The 18,091-nt window shown below is 36.6% G+C and overlaps 1 protein-coding gene across 1 annotated transcript in view; it reads left to right on the top strand.

Moving 5' to 3' along the window:
* The window catches only part of LOC121382647 (myb-related transcription factor, partner of profilin-like), a 33,632-nt gene extending 21,158 nt beyond the window's left edge, over positions 1-12,474 (top strand). Inside the window, exon 4 of the mRNA XM_041512179.1 lies at positions 12,315-12,474. Coding sequence (XP_041368113.1) covers positions 12,315-12,434 — 120 coding nt within the window. The 3' untranslated portion in view covers positions 12,435-12,474. The remainder of the gene's footprint in view (positions 1-12,314) is intronic.
* The last annotated feature ends 5,617 nt before the right edge of the window (positions 12,475-18,091 follow it).

The raw sequence follows: 18,091 nt of genomic DNA, 5'->3' as shown, positions 1-18,091 counted from the left end.
GCACCAAATAGAAATATCTATTTTTTCTTCTCGGACAATCTAATCAAATGTTCAGTCAGATTGAAATCAAAAATATTGCCGGAAGACCCTTCATGGATCTGACGTAACATAAAACCGCCGAATCCCATGTCACGGTGACCTTTTCATTCCTATAATCAACCACCTCTGGCAGAATCATGCCTGCAATTTGCACACATTCGGAATCATTTTGAATACATTAGCCGCATTCTCACTTACACCTAAAACTAGTTTAACTAAACCAGTTTAAAATGAAGTGTGAACGGGATCTGTTCAGAATACCGGTATAGCTGAAACACTTTCGTATGTGGTTTACTTAAACTAATATAACTAAAACAGTTTAAAATTGATGTAAGTGTGAACGCAAAGTGTTTTAGTTAAACTAGTATTTATAAAGCGGAAGTGACGCTATTAAGCGCCTTAACAACGGCCTAACAGACTCCTAATCCATTTTATTTTGATGTTTTGCGCAAGTGCGGATACCCACACTTCCGTCTGATACCAGTTTAGCTATTACACAAGTGAACGCTCGTCATTTCCAACCAAAAGTGATTTAGCTAAACCAGTGTAGTTAAAGCAATTTAACTTGTGTAACTGTCCAGGTCACGTGACAAGATGGTGGTCAAGTGTTTTTCGTTGTCAAGATTTTTCGGGTAAAACAAACATTATCTGGCCTACTCGATGAGTAAAGACCCCATAACAGCAACTCAGGTAAACTTTGTTGATTTTACAAAGTCCCCAGAACATGGAAACCCTAATATTCAACTGCTAGACCTAACAAACCGTCAGATGCAACAATCACCATTCCAGCCAGGTCCGACAATGTCATGTCCGCCATGTTTGTCCAAACAACAACAACAACAACAACAGCAACTATTCACTCAGTTACCACAAACAAATGTTAACACGCAACTAAGCGGTATAATGGGACCCCTCATGTGGGAACAAACACTCGGTGATCAAATCACTAGATTGGCTATGACTGTAAGTGAAATACATAAACGAACTGAGAAAATTGAAATCATTGAAACGAAAATGTGTACCATCGAAAACACGCTGAGTCAACTGAGTGCTGGTATTAAATCTGCCCATGACCGCATCAGCAAAGTAGAAGACAGCTGCCAATTCATCAGTAATGGATTTGATGCAATAAACTCTGAAACTAATACACTTAAACAAACTGTTCATAACCTTTCAAAAAACACGAACATAGCTCAGGAAGACATGCGCTACCTGTCGAAAGGTATGAACGACATGCAGATTGAAAATAACAGACTACATGACAATATTCTCTATCTCCAGCACCGGTCCATGCGATTTAATCTTTTATTTTATGGTCTACCCGATGGTGGACAAAGTGAGAACACTGAAACTGTACTGGCGTCTTTTCTCGAAAAGGAAATTGACATTACCGATGCACCCGTCCAAGTGACACATAGACTAGGCCCGTTTCGTGAGTCCCAGACCAAGCCCAGAACAATTGTGGCACATTTTGTAAAACTGAGTGATAAGGACAAAATCAAACGCGCAGCAAAAAAACTTGCAGGAAAACCATACGGAATTAGCGATCAGTACCCCCAAGAAATCGCTGAGAGAAGAAAACAGCTTTACCCATTATACAAAGAAGCCAGGAAAAACAATAGAAGGGCATTCCTGAAAGTTGACCGCCTTTTTATTGATGGACAAGAAGTATTTCCTGAACAAAGGTACCATGGACCAACACCCATATACACATCTACAACTGCTCAAAGGAAGACATCACCACCAAAGTCATCCCCACCTAGGAAAAAACACAGATATGTCTCACCCACCCCAAACACACCTGTACCTACCTCTAATAGATTCACAGGTATGCCAGAAGATGCAGAAGCTGAAAGCTAGGACAGGCAAGGTGGACTGCATATTTTGAAAGCACCTAGTATCCATCAGAACTGCCCAATACCAAATACAGGTATAAAGGAATATCCTTACCACAATGTGGGTGGTCTACAAAACTATGGACCTAGTGTTATTCAATCTAGGTGTGACTATGCTGATACACTTTTGTCAGTACATAGTGATATTCCCATTATTAATCCTACAAGTGACTTACCCATACATAATTCACATAACATCAGAGACACAGACTCTTACTTTACTTACCCTGGTCATGATAAAACTGTTGCAGACTGGCCAGAACATGGTGATGAACATGCTGATCACTATTCCTATGTACATACATATAACCGAGTTGACAAAGTACATGACCATGTTAATGAATATATAACAGTAGATAATGAACTGGTTACTAACCTCTCCCCAAATGTATATACTGATACTTACCCCAATCATCACACTGATATAAGTGCATGTATACCTACACACAATGAGCCAATAAGTAACAACACTGCTAATATATTATCAGTGAGCAAATTTCAAACCCCTTTACATACTGATAACTACCTTATCCATTCTAGTTATCAAAACAATCTCACTAATGCTATATATGTTAGTAACTCACACCCTATTATAAGAACTGATACTTACCCAACTACATGTACCTATCACAGATGTAATAATGTACCTGAGGGTAATCCACATACACTTTATGAATGATTTAATTATTCACAAAATATAGTGATATTGATACTGATATTGCCCATGACAAGTGTCAAAATACAGATATGTTATCTCAAGAGTTAATTATTTATAATAACAGTATTAATAATGAACTTCTTGTGAATATGTCACATAATCTTGTACATGTTGATACTCATCTTTATAATTACTCACAATATAGTAATAGAGATCCAAATATGATCTCACATAATAAATTAACCATTAACTGTGATGCTAGTGACCTTGTGAATAAGTCAAACAATTCTGTACATATTGACACTTACCCTGGTAATTATTCACAAAATAGTGTACATGCTGATGCTGATATTACCTATAGCTACCATAATAGTCATGCAACTATGATTGCAGATAGTAATACTACTTATGGTTGTCAAAATAGAGAGACAGATACCATTCCACATAATGATTTAATTTTAACAGTTCTGCTACTGACCTATTTGTAAATAATTTACCAAATGTTGTACATACTGATGCTTACTTCCCTAGTTATTCACAAAATAGAGTACATGTTGATACTCCTTACAACCATATAGGTAAAGGTAGTTCACATAATGAGTTAATAGACATTAATGCCTACTCCAACTTACACCATTCTGAACAGACTGTGATTTCTGACCTCCATGTTAACAATCCAATTAGCATTTCAACTGTGAGTAACTCACAAAATCTTGTAAATACAGCTACTCACCAGAATCTTGGTTATGCAGAGCAAACTATCATATCTAACCAATCTAGTAGTATCACTTACCAAAATAATTTACCTTTCATTGTAAAGCAACCCCATACTAATAGTAATACTCACTGCAGAAATTTACTTCACACAGAAAATCAGCCCCAAGATAGTATTCAGAACAAGAAGACAGAACATTCTGTTGAAAATACACAAGTTACTGATGGGACAGAATACCCTGATATTAACACTGACTGTGTCAAGTTAAAAATTCTAAGTTTGAATGTCTGTGGGTTAAAAAGTAAACTAATTATACCTGACTTCTTATCCTTCATTTCAAAATATGAAATTTTATGTTTCACTGAAAGTAAAACTGATGACTCTGACAGTATGCTAAAACTTATTCCAGGATACACAACTTATTTCAATAATAGAAAAGGTATAAGGTCATCCGGCGGCATTGTTATTGGTGTAAAAAATGAATTATCTAATATTGTCAAAGTCACCGAACAAATATCCTCTCAATATATATCTTGGTTTAGTATCACAGACATCCAAACTCAGAAAGGTGATGGTAATTGCTTAACAGTAGGTGTTGTATATATCCCACCTACTGGATCACCATATTTTAAAGAAGACACTTTTGACATTATAGAAAATGAAATCTCTCAAAATGTAGAATCAGGAAAACCTTTGCTGTTATTGGGTGATTTCAATGCCAGAACCAAATGTTATCCTGATTATATTACTCTTGATGATGATATCTTTATTGATAATATTGATATGGAAAATTTCCTAAATGATATATCAAAGCTGGATAATATCGATATTCCTAGAGATAGGGCAAGCCAGGACAAGGGAAGGGTTAATGGACATGGGGCAAAACTTGTACAGCTGTGTAAAGTACATAATATATATATTCTAAACGGTAGATGTGGAAATGATAAAAACATAGGGAAAGTAACCAGCAAAGACTCAAGCCTGATCGATTACGCAATCGGTACCTACCATGTTTTTGAAAATGTAACTGATTTCGATATCTGTGATTTTGACCCACTTTTCTCAGATATTCATTGTGCATTAGCACTTACATATAAATGCAATACTTACTCAAACACGCATGTTGATATTAGGAAGAATATAAGTGATGAAGTCGCGCCCAGTAACATTCGTAAGTGGATCCCAAGTAAACGAGAGGAATATATCAATAATATCGATAATAACTTAGTTCAAACAATCCTCTTAGTACTGGACGATGAATCTGTTGATATACAAGCACGTGTTAACCAAGCAGCCGACACGCTGAAAAATCTATTTTTAGACTCGGCAGTCTCAACATTTGGTCAGGTGCGTGCTCGCGCTAACAACCGTGATAAAAAGTCCACTGCTAATAAGCGACCCTGGTTTGGGGTAAGATGTCAATATTTGCGAAGGCAGTATCATGAATCAAAAACATTATACTCAAAACACAAAACAATAGAAAATAAAAAGAGGTTAATTAATGCCAGTAAGTCCTATAAGAAATGTATTTCTAACGCATACTCACAACACAGATTTAAAACTGAAAGGAAAATGAGAACATTACGACTAGACGATTCCAAGGGATTCTATAAAATATTAAAGGGACCACGCAAATCGGACATAAACGTTCCCCCAGTAAATGAATTCTTCAATTTCTTCAGTAATTTAAACAAGGGCGAACCGAATGAGGATAATACACCCGAATTTAATATGGACGAAGCACTAAATGAAGTAAACAATGACAGTATTATTAATGGACAATTCAGCGAAGATGAAATTTTAAAAGGCATAAAACAACTTAAAAATGATAAAGCTGCTGGTATTGACAAAGTCGTTAACGAGTACATTAAATCAACGGCAACAATTCCCTTGCCAGTTTACGTTAAACTTTTTAACATACTCATCGAGCACGGTGTTTTGCCGGAGGAATGGCTCAATGGTATCATCATACCAATTTTTTAAAATAAAGGAAACCGCCTATCGCCTGAAAACTACAAACCGATCAGATTGCTTTGCTGTTGTTCTAAGTTATTTACATCTATACTCAATAACCGTTTAAATATATTTATTGAAGAAAATAATATCATGAGTCAAGTCCAGGCTGCTTTTCGTAAAGGCTACTCCACAACAGACCACATATTCACCTTACATAATTTGATAGATATCTTGAAAAAAAGAAAAAAGAAGTTGTACTGCGCGTTTGTTGATTTTCAGAAAGCTTTCGACATGGTTTCACGAACTAATCTATGGCAAAAGTTATTATATAATAATATAAACGGCAAATTCTTTAGAATCATACACCAGATGTACCAAGGCCTTAAATCACTTATATATGTAAACAACCAACACTCCGGGCTATTTCCATGCAACAACGGTATCCGGCAAGGCGAAAATTTATCACCTGTTTTATTTTCTTTATATTTAAATGATTTAGAAGACTACTTATTCAATCATGGATGTGAAGGGCTTTCCCCTATCCCAGATAATCCCGAAAACCCAATTGACGTTGGTCTTCAACTTATCTGTCTGCTATATGCTGATGATACAGCCCTCTTAGCAACAACTGCATCTGACCTACAGCATACGTTAAACACCTTTTATGAATATTGCAAGACATGGAAACTTAAAATTAATATCACTAAAACGAAGGTAATTATTTTTAACGGTACAGCTAAAGACTACAGACATATTTTCAAGATAGGAAACACTGCTTTAGAAAAACATTAAAGAGTATAAATATCTAGGAATTACATTTACTAATAAAAATAACTTCCGAATTACAAAGATGAGACTTAAACAACAAGCTACCAAAGCAATGTATTTTGTACTTGCAAAAGCCAAAGAACATTTTCTGTCAGTCGACTGTAAACTTAAAATGTTCGACTCGATGATCCTTCCAGTTTTACTACATGGGTGCGAAATTTGGGGACATGAGAAAACTGATATCTTAAACGCTGTCCAAATACATTTTTTCAGACATATTTTACCAGTAAAAAAATCGACACCACTATTTATGTTATATGGAGAGCTGGGGAGAATGCCTATCGAGCTAACTATATACAGACGAATGGTCTGTTATTGGGCACGAATTGTATCGGGGAAACAATCTAAACTATCTTTCTTATTATATAGAGCAATGTTATTAGACCATCTTAGCAATAATACCAATTATAACTGGATCACTACAGTAAAAAATATCCTGAATAATTTAGGAATGAGCGATGTCTGGCTTTCCCAATCTTTTGTATCAGTTAAGGTCCTCTCTCAACAAATAAAAAATAGACAATATGACCAATATTTACAAACATGGAGTAACGAAATAGAACTCTCATCGAAAGGCACTACATACAGATATTACAAAGAACACCTCAGTCTAGAAAAATATTTTACTATTATCCCTGAAAAGATGTGGACAATTATTTTGAAATTCAGATTATCTAATCACTATTTGCCTATTGAAACTGGACGCTGGAATAACATACCCTAAGAAAGACAGGCTATGTAACCTATGTGATGAAATAGACATTGGTGACGAATACCATTATATTTTCGTCTGTAAATATTTTCATGATTCCAGGGTCCAGTTTCTACATCCATATTATTATACACGACCAAATACTTTCAAATTCAAACAACTCATGAACAGTAAACGAATCAGTGTATTAAAGAATTTATCAAAATTAATAAATGTTATTACTAATATCTTTAAACGCTCAAAATGCACCCAAACTAACAGTATTTAAGGATTGTACTGTTTATACTGGAAAATAACTTATTTACTGCATATATTGTCAACCACCATCTTGTCATGTGTATATTGTGAAGTGAATGTGTGTACATATATACATTTATATTGTAAATCCCAAATGTATTCTTATATATATATATATATATATATATATATATATATATATATATATATATATATATATATATATATATATATATGTTTCCTTTATATTATGTAGCCCTCCTATGCCGTTGCTGAACGGCCAGAGTGTAAATAAATTCTGTTCTGTTCACGCCCACTTTTAACAACACATTTGGAATAGGAGCGGCAAGCAAATGCGGGTTTGGCAGAAATGAGGACCAGTATTGGAAGCAAAACGTATATGATGATTGATGTACATGGAGATTACTTGTCCAGTTCGGACAATACACATATCACGGTCAACAGAAATCGATTTACAGCTTTCTAGACGATTCGTCCGCCATACACCTTTCATCCACTCCATTCTTATACTATTCATATATAAATATATTTTCATTTGTATGACTTTAAAGCTATATTAATTCCATTTTTCTTCTGTAAAATGGCACAGTTCGTCATTTATTGACGGCGGATGTATTATGATACATTTCACTCACTTCCTAGGCCGAAAACATACCTAAGGCTGGGTCTGGGCATGTTCTAGGCCTGTATACCTCTTCTGCTGCCAAATGTTACCAATGTCCCAACAATAATATTAGTAATTTCTTGATGGTGACTTTATTATCCAGTCCCTACGTTTGTCATTTATAAATTATATAGGCTATACATCATAATTAGGTAGACTCATACTATCCAAGAATAATAACATACATATTATACAAATATCACCTTTGCTCCAGAAAATGCTTGTTTAGTTTTTAATATTGTCAAATTGATTAATTCGATACGACTGATCAATTCCGTATAGACGATAAACATGAATTAATACGATGTTAATGTGTTTGAAGGGGCGGAATTGATAGTCGTTGGTGGACCCTTGTAATAAAACAACCACAAACTGCAAAAGTCCCGCGTTATAAACAATGCTCAAATATGTAGACAGCGAAATACCTCTTTTAATTTATTTAGTCCATCTACTAAATTTGCGATAAATTAAGCATGAAGAGACGTCCTATAATGATTATCAGTTCTGGAAAAAATCGACCCGACTTCATTAGTAAACAAGCTGACCTGAATTTATTAGTAGACGAATTGACCCGGGTTTATTAATTAGTGGTCAGTGCTGTCGTCGGTGATCGAAGTGTAAACTGAAGGATGTAACTCGGTGGGAGAGCGCTTGCCTGAGGTGCAATGGGTCGCAAGATCAATCACTCTTCGTGGACCCAGTGGGATTTCCTTCCATCCCATCCCTATCAATGCCCTACGACTGGCACACCAAAGGCTAATGTATGTGCTGCTCTGTCTGTGGGATAGCGCATATAAAATACCCTTTGCTGCTTCTCATTAAGACTAGCCGCATAATCTGGACCGAATGTCGAAATAACCATAATAGTGTGTTTAACGTGCTGTATGACCTCATTCCTATCCAGTGGTTGATTAACATCACCAACCCTAATTATTAGTCAGTGGAAAATAATGATGACAGGTTATTGCGTCTTATTTTTACACTTAAATACACATTAGTTTCAGCTTGTTGTTTAAATTATCAAGTTTGATAACTCTGTATGTCTGTAGCTGTAGGGTTAGTGACTTTAATATTAAACAACAACCACAAACAACAACAACAACAACAAAGTATCAGTTCTAAAGCTCTAAAATCACCTTACATGCATCTTACGCATTTAAGGTTATTAAGGCGCTAAAGTCACCTTATGTGCCCAACTATCTAACGCATTTAAGGTGATTAAGGCGCTAAAGTCACCTTATGTACCTAACTATCTTACGCATTTAAGGTGATTAAGGCGCTAAAGTCACCTTATGTGCCTAACTATGTTACGCATTTAAGGTGATTAAGGCGCTAAAGTCACCTTATGTGCCTAACTATGTTACGCATTTAAGGTGATTAAGGCGCTAAAGTCACCTTATGTGCCTAACTATGTTACGCATTTAAGGTGATTAAGGCGCTAAAGTCACCTTATGTGCCTAACTATGTTACGCATTTAAGGTGATTAAGGCGCTAAAGTCACCTTATGTACCTAACTATCTTACGCATTTAAGGTGATTAAGGCGCTAAAGTCACCTTATGTGCCTAACTATCTTACGCATTTAAGGTGATTAAAGCACTGAGATCGCTTTGTAAAACGTGGCCCTAAAACCATAAAGAAAAGTTTAACAATGTTTTGTTTTACACCACTAGAGCACATTGATTTATTAATCATCGATTATTGGATGTCAAACATTTGGCAATTTTGACATATAGTCTTAGTGATGAAACTCGCTGCATTTTTTAATTAGTAGTAAGGGGTATTTTATATGCACCATCCCACAGACAGGATAGCACATACCACGGCCTTTGATATACCAGTCGTGGTCCACTGACTGGAACGAGAATTGCTCCACCGACGAGGATCGACCCTAGCCGGTCGGTGTAGTGAGCGCTTTGCCTTTAGGCTATGTCCCGACCATACACCATATGGAAGACCCGACTCATAGTGGATATACAGAATCACAACGATATACACACATTAATATTGTAAGCAAGAAAACTAAATTAGTATGTAATTTTAATCGTTAAAACACCCTATTAGCTGGGAACATGTTACAATGACTATACAGTCAGGAATGTCTCTTTAATATGGACCAATGTAACGGCTTCGATTTAAATATGTTCCATGCCCCAGTCTCTGTTTTCTTTCGGTGCCAATACCAATCAGTATAACTCTACCCTACACAACACTTCAAAGTTTTCCCAGATAAGGCTTGGTCTATTTAAGGACACATAAAACACCTAGCGATTACAGAGTATGTCATTTATATTAACTGAGAATGGAAGTTGGAACCAGTAGAGTTGCACTGGTGTTTCAGTGCTGTTCCATTGGGGTTGTCATTTGCGTATTATAGAACGGTATTTAACGAACGTAGATGTCTTGCATACCTTACGCCCAGCTTGTTTCATCTGATTTAAAAACAGCATAACTTTATTTCCGTGCTTTTATCCAATTAGCATGCTGTCTATAAAAACAAGAATAATTTTTCTGCTTTCAGATTAAAGTTAATCATGCATTAGATTGAGAGTCCGGTAATGTTGATAACTATCGGACCAAGTCTTCTTTTGGCGCGCCGATATCTGTCAGCCAGTATTGCTCCGCTTGTCAAGTGCCCAACTGCAGGATGTGCTCTGACCACTATGGTTCTCTTCGGCAATGCCAATTTCTTTTTCATTCAGGCGGTACATATGGGATCTGAGATGACAATGATTGGTCGGTAAACTGAATAATTTGGTCATCTAGTGCATCTCCAGATCGTATTGCGTGTGTTCTGGAAGGTCTGAGCAAGTGTCGATGGGTTAGCTTAATAGGATAAACGAAGTAATAGACTCTTAGTGGAGGTTAGGGATGGGATGCTATTATTGATTAGTAACAATATATATATATATATATATATATATATATATATATATATATATATATATATATATATTATTTGCACTTTTCCATATATAAGCTTAAGGTATCATATCACATGTATTTTGACATGCCAGTCGTCGAGCTCTGCTAACATCTAAAACATCCACTGTTCTTAGGTGATCAGCCATTTAGGAGATAATCGTATGGCGATTTTAGATTTGTGGGTGTTAGATGAGGTGAACAATGAAACATATGTGTGCATCACATAGACAGTAACACCCGCAAATATAAAATCTCCGTATGGTTATTTCAATTGTAGATTAAAATGTTTTCCCACAGAACTAGATAAATGTCACGTAGGTTTAAAGCTATACCGCTAAAATGTAACTGTATACCCTTGAACAGTTAACTTGGTATGTCCCACTTTCTAATGACCCCCATTAGCATTGCGGATGTTGTTGTTATTTGATTCCCGTAAAACCAATCACATCACAGAACGTACTGCCCATCAGTTTACAATGATAATTCAAGTACTAACCAAGCTCATCCATTCCAAGTCTGGAGCTCGTCGCGGTAACACGTGTTTGTTTCGCCTGTGCACACTGCACGTGCTTTCGTGTGCTCTACTTTGGAATCCTCCACTTTTGTCAACGAAATGGTTTTCTGCTGGGATATATGCGGCCACTGGAACTGATTTCAAACGCTAGGACGCTTCTCGTTTCGACAGCAGCACCACCAGGTTGGATTTGTTTTAGCACGATTCCTTGCCTGACGTCATTTTTCCCCGACTGAATTTAGTCGACACGTTTTTCGGTGACTCGTATTCACGACGCCCATTATACAGAATGTCACGATTGTTCGCGTTTAGTCTCGACATGTCCCAGCCTGTCCAAGCAGCACTCTAAGAAGACTTTACTTTGTTTTATATTGATACCATCTCGTATCTTCCGGAGTTGGGCCCGTCCGCACCACTATACCAACCCATGACGACTGGACTAAACCCTAGTCTGATACTCTCTCGTTCAGACTGATCCGACTTCTCAAAATCTGTATTTCAGCACATCACTAGATCTACTACACCTTCCACATCTAATGACTGTCACTCTAGGGGTTTTCTTGACGGGATGCGTACATATAGATCATAATTTAAACGTTTAGATCTTAGATTTTTTTTTTTTTTTTTGTCTATATTATTAAATAGTCCGATCCACTTTTCTTTCTCTCTTTTATTTCGCACTGTACTAAAATGACCAAATTATATAAATATTCGGTCTAGCAGTCAATTCCTTATTGTTGGCTTCTTGACTTTAAATATTTGTTCCCAAATTCTACCTTTTTCCATCTCTCCCCATCTTCTCGGACCCATATATTGTGCCCGGGAATGATGTGCATGAATCGTAATTGCATATAGGCACGTTAATAAAAAAAAAAAAATGTTTTATTTAACGACGCACTCAACACATTTTATTTACGGTTATATGGCATCAGACATATGGTTAAGGACCACACAGATATTGAGAGAGGAAACCCCTGTCGCCACTTCATGGGCTACTCTTTTCGATTAGCACAGCAAGGGATCTTATATATGCACCATCCCACAAACAGGATAGCACATACCACGGCCTTTGTTTCACCAGTTCACGTGAATATGTTATCCTATCCTACCGAGCTCATCATAGTATAACATAACATGGTGTTTGTATTTCAGGTGATGGGTTGTTGTAAGGTCATGGTGGCATCCAGTGTATCGGCTCAATACAAGACACCCTTTACCCACACATATGTACAGCCAATTCCACCCTCTAAACAACATATGCCAGTACCATAGTAGGTGGCGCCATCTTGGAACTATTTTCACCTGTACATGTTTCAGCCACGACATCCGACTGGTTGGGTTTGTGATGTTAGAATCTTTAGACGTTCTTAATATACATGTATAAAAAAGATAACATATGTCATATTTAGTTTGTGGTTATGTGAAAACGTTCAAATGCTGTATTATTAACACCGCACAGGCAAGAGAACAGTTAAATATTTAACAAATATATGCTACCCAAAGGACATGAGTTTTTTGTGGTGTTTATTTATTTTTAAAAATATAAATAACCCTTTCCATATCAGTTTGATTGCTTAATATTGATTATTTCATATAAACATAAGGATAAAATGTCCCCTCTTAACGAGGAACTCACCTAATTACGTATAATATAACATCAGTGAATGGAGAAGTAAAAGAACAAGAAATAGCCGATGAGTGGGGGAAAAAAAAGAGAAATGTGGAAGTATTGGTTCCATGCATATATCTGAAGGCGTCTCATCCGTCACTCTTCATAACATACATTTTTTTTAAAATAATGTTTTCATGATATGACAAAATGATTGCAATTTCACCGATAATTGGCTAGATAATACACAGTTTTCTGTTTCTTATAAGTAATAAATAATAGTGCTGGGAATCGGTTGGAATTTCACCATCGATCATTTATAATCGGTTTGCACCAACCGAGCAACTTTAGGTTACACAATCGGTTAGAGTTATACAAACATAAGAAGGATTTGAATTAAAAGAATCCTGCACCTATCATTGTGTTCTCCAGGATAGACCCTACAAATTGCTAATTTTGCCTTTAATAAGTATTTGATGTCATGTCATGTCATGTCATATGGTTTTACGTGCACATTCAGAACAAGCTGTTGTAGCGCACGCCTGTCATGGGCACAATAGCCGGCCTTGGCTGGCTCCTCCGTCCATGACAGGAAAGGTGGGGGGGGAGGGGAGGAGGGACCGCCTGCACTGGCAGGTGCAAGGGAGCACCAGCAGTCAGGGGGTGTGGTGCTGGTGCTATGGAATTTTGAATGGAGCAATTATATGCCAAAGAGGAAATTGATTGAGGAAATTTGGCGCAATTTTGAACGGTCGGTCAAAAAGTAATTGGCAGAGCTAGTATAGGTTTTGACATTAGTGAATCGATAGTAGCTCTTTAATTAGACCTCTAAGATGCTGTGGTGTCTCCCTAGGTTGCCCATAGGGCCTGACCTCTTCTGGTCGTGGCATGACAAAGTATGTATTATAGTGTTTCTATTTGTACACCTGAAAACAAACACCAATCCAAACATATTTATATCAATTCCAGCATCTAAACTCAAGGAACAAATTAAATTTAATATTTTCCCACACAATCGATTATGAATTTTTGTAATCAATTATCACATCGGCAGAGATAAACCGATCAATTTTGGATTATAATCGATGATTGGAACATCACTAATAAATAATCGCATTTAAAAAAAGTGTTTTAAGTTCCCACAGCAATTTATTGGTAATTTTACCAACACCGTTAAATGCACTAGTCCACGTTTTATACACCCGTCTATGATAGGTCGTATTATGGTATGGCGTTGTCCGTCCATCTGTCCGTCATGCCGGCTGTTAGCTTTTTTCTTGTCCAGACCATATCTTCCATACAGATGCATACAGGACCATCACAGCTGACATGTAGGGACAACTTGGGATGGCGGTGTGACGGTACTATTACTAGGTCACTGTGACCTACTTTACACGATCTACTGCACACAACAGTAAATCCTTGTCCGAACCATATCTTGCATACAGATGCATACAGGACCATCACACCTCACATGTAGGAATAACTTGGGATGGCGGTGTGACGGTATTATTACTAGGTCACTGTGACCTACGTTTCACGGTCTACTGCACATAACAATAAATGCTTGTCCGGACCATATCTTGCACACAGATGCATACAAGACCATCAAACCTCACATGTAAGAACAACTTGAGCTGGCGGTGTGTCGCATACTATTACTAGGTCACTGTGACATACTTTTCACGGACTATTGCACATAAATCATTGTCCGGACCATATCTTGCGTACAGGACCATCAAACCTCACATGTAGAAACAACTTGGGATGGTTGAGTGTCACATAGAATTGCTGGGTCACTTTGATACAAATAAATAAAATAATGTGTCTATATTGTGAACATCATATGGTTTTCCATCAAACTCCTGACGGGCGTAACATGTACCTCACCAGTACTCTTGTTAAACTGTAACATATTTTATTAATACAATAGACCAGCATGACTACACATCCTTAATAAACTTACATTTAGGCTGTGAAGAGTTCGCCCCGGATGTTTATATCATTCATACGTATCATATGATAAAAGTTCAATAGACAAAAACTTTTCCTTTTTTTAAATCTCTAAATACGGACAAATGTCCCATCTGAGAAATTCCCGTTGTTATAAAATTAATAGAAGTAATATAAAATATTAAATGTTTCAATGAATTGAATGTATGTAAAAACAGTAATATATAATAGGGTTTATAACAGCACTATGTTACAAAATATTAATAACAAGATTCATGAAGATAACTGTTACAATTAATCATAACAGTTTAGAGCGCTAAAGTGTAAAATGTAATTAAAACCCTCTCATACACCCCAATAGAAAAAAAGAGAGAAAAAAAGCAGAGGTGTCCAAAACTAAATATTTTACATGATCAACAAACGCTGATTTGGATCCATTGTGTATATTTCCGCTCTGCGGCTTTTGACAAACGGGCTTTTATCAGATATTGGGCTGGCTGGTTACTGAATATTTTACAGTTATGGACAAAGCTCTATATATAACATGGCCGATATAGTCACGGTGCCGTGCTGGAAGAGTGGGATGTAGCTCAATATTAGTCAGTTCGCCCATGAACGACAGGTCGTAGTATCGATCACTCACGGCGAACTTGGCAAATTTTTATTCCATTCCGACCAGTCCCCCACGACTGGTATATCAAAGGGCGTAGTATGTGCGTTCATTTCTATATAAACGTGCATACAAAAATTCCCATCGACAGGAGTAGAATAACCTATGTAAAACATGCCACGAAGACAACATGAAACAATAATTCTGAGAGTACTGTTAAAGCAATACATGTCACCTACGGGCCCAACACATTTTCGTATCTCCAAAGTTCAAGGATCACAAATCTGTGAAAAATTAGTAAATCGCTATGAAAGTCAAACTTGATCTATAACAGTACATGATAAAATTATACACAAAATGTCAGCCCAATTTCTTGAATCATTGCAAAAAGAAGTTAAAGTTTGGTTTGTTTAACGACACCACTAGAGCACATTGATTAATTAATCATCGGCTGTTGGATGTCACACATTTTGATAATTCTAACACGAAATCATCAGAGGAAACCTACATGTTTCCAAATGCAGCAAGGGATCTCTTATAATATGCACATTCCCACAGACAGGAAAGCACATACCACGGCATTTACCAGTTGTGGTGCACTGGTTAGAGAAAAAAAAACACAATCAGTTGAATGGATCCACCGAGGTGGTTCGATCCTGCGAGCACTCATCCGACTGAGCTAAATCTCGTCCCTGCAAAAAGAAAGTCCGGAAAACTAATTTTCGTATCTCCCGAGTTCAAAGACGATAATCTTGTGAAAAATCAGTAAATTGTCATGAAAGTGAAACTTAATCTCTAACGGTATATGATAAAGCTATATACAAAATGGCAGCTCATTGTCTCGAGGCACTGTGAAAACATTGCCGGAAAACTATAAGTGGGACAGACGGACGGACAGACAGACAGACATGTGGATAAACGCAATATTGTATTCATAGTCTTCTGTTATGATTAATGTTTGGTTATGCCATGCGGATCGGTGCTGCCAACTGACACTTTAAGTTTTAAAATATGAATAGACTATCTGCAGCGCTAGAATAGCAGGCAAATCTCTCTCTCTCTCTCTCTCTCTCTCTCTCTCTCTCTCTCTCTCTCTCTCTCTCTCTCTCTCTCTCTCTCTCTCTCTCTCTCTCTCTCTCTCTCTCTCTCTCTCTCTCTCTCTCTCTCTCTCTCTCTCTCTCTCTCTCTCTCTCTCTCTCTCTCTGAAGAATAAACCGACAACTTACGACAGATAAATGATTGGTCTGTTCATTGCTTTCTTGTTTTTGAAACAATATCTTGATCAGTTTAACGCTGGAATGTAAATTTATAGGTATAAACGTGTTGGGTATGCAAACATAATACATATTCTGACGCTGTTTGTGTAACCTGCTCGTTCAAACAGACAGGCCAGAAACACGCATACCAGTCTATATCGGGATCTGTAACACAACTTTAAAGTGATATGCTATACTGTTTTGTTTTTTCGGACTATATATATCTCGGGCCTGTTTGTTTAGGTCATTAATACTGTTTCTGTTTTCTAGGTGAGTGTGTGGAGATTGTATCTTATTTTGGTGTTAATATCCTGTCGTGATGTTTCAATTATAGATTATAATTAAACATTTATCAGTTTCGCTCTATGAATGTGATGATCGTTTATCAAAAATCCATAATGGATTGTGTGGGGGAGATGCTAACTGTAATTATTGTTCCTCCCGTTTATATGATGGGATTGGTGTAAATATGCTGGAGTTGCTTTGATTGAAAACATATTTCAACACATTTTAGTTACGGTTATATGGCGTCGGACATATGGTTAAGGACCACACAGATATTGAGTGAGGAAACCCGCTGTCGCCACTTCATGGGCTACTCTTTTCGGTTAGCAGCAAGGGATGTTTTATATGCACCATCTCACAGGCAGGATAGTACATATCACAGCCTTTGTTACACCAGTTGTGGAGCACTGACTGGAACGAAAAATAGCCCAATGGGCCCACCGACGGGAATCGATCCTAGATCGATAGCGCATCAGGCGAGCGTTGTACCACTGAGCTACTTCTCGCCCCCTCGTTATAAAATAAGTGATCAAAAGCTATACTAATACATTTAACTAAGAAAGACATGTTGAAAACAATATTCTGTACAACAATTTGAAAACAATATTTGTTACTATAAAAACACACACTCATGTACGATTAAGTCATTAGATGTTAAGCTTAATTTTTGTAAATATATTGTGAGATATATATTGGGAGCAAGTAATACAGTTGGATTTATAATATACCATTGGAATTCCAGAAATATAAAAACAACAACAAAACGAAGAAGAAGAGAAAAGACAAAATTATTTTCAACAGAAAACATATTTTATTGCACAAACAACAAAATAATTGGCACAAGTTTTCCAAGTTACTAGTCCCTCTCCTATATACACACTCAATATAATATAAAAATGGCGAAAATTACATAATTATAATATAATAGTAATATATACATAAATGTACACAGTTAATTTATATAAATGTAAATATAAGATTTATATATAAATTTATAACAATAACAATCAAATTGCTGAAAAGAGAATATTATACACAAGAGGATTTTGAAAGCAACTAAACATACACTGAAAGAAGCAAAGAAGTACATTTGCACTCCTTTTAATCAAAATGAGGTGTTTGTTTAATACGTTTTTGGACACAAATAAATAGTTGTTTTTTATTATAGAGATCACTAAAGGTATTTCGTCGATATAAAAGCAGTTTTCCCACACCA

The sequence above is a fragment of the Gigantopelta aegis genome, chromosome 10, assembly GCF_016097555.1.
Source record: "Gigantopelta aegis isolate Gae_Host chromosome 10, Gae_host_genome, whole genome shotgun sequence".
Taxonomy (NCBI): Eukaryota; Metazoa; Mollusca; class Gastropoda; order Neomphalida; family Peltospiridae; genus Gigantopelta; species Gigantopelta aegis.
This window is presented reverse-complemented; position numbering and strand designations above follow the sequence as displayed.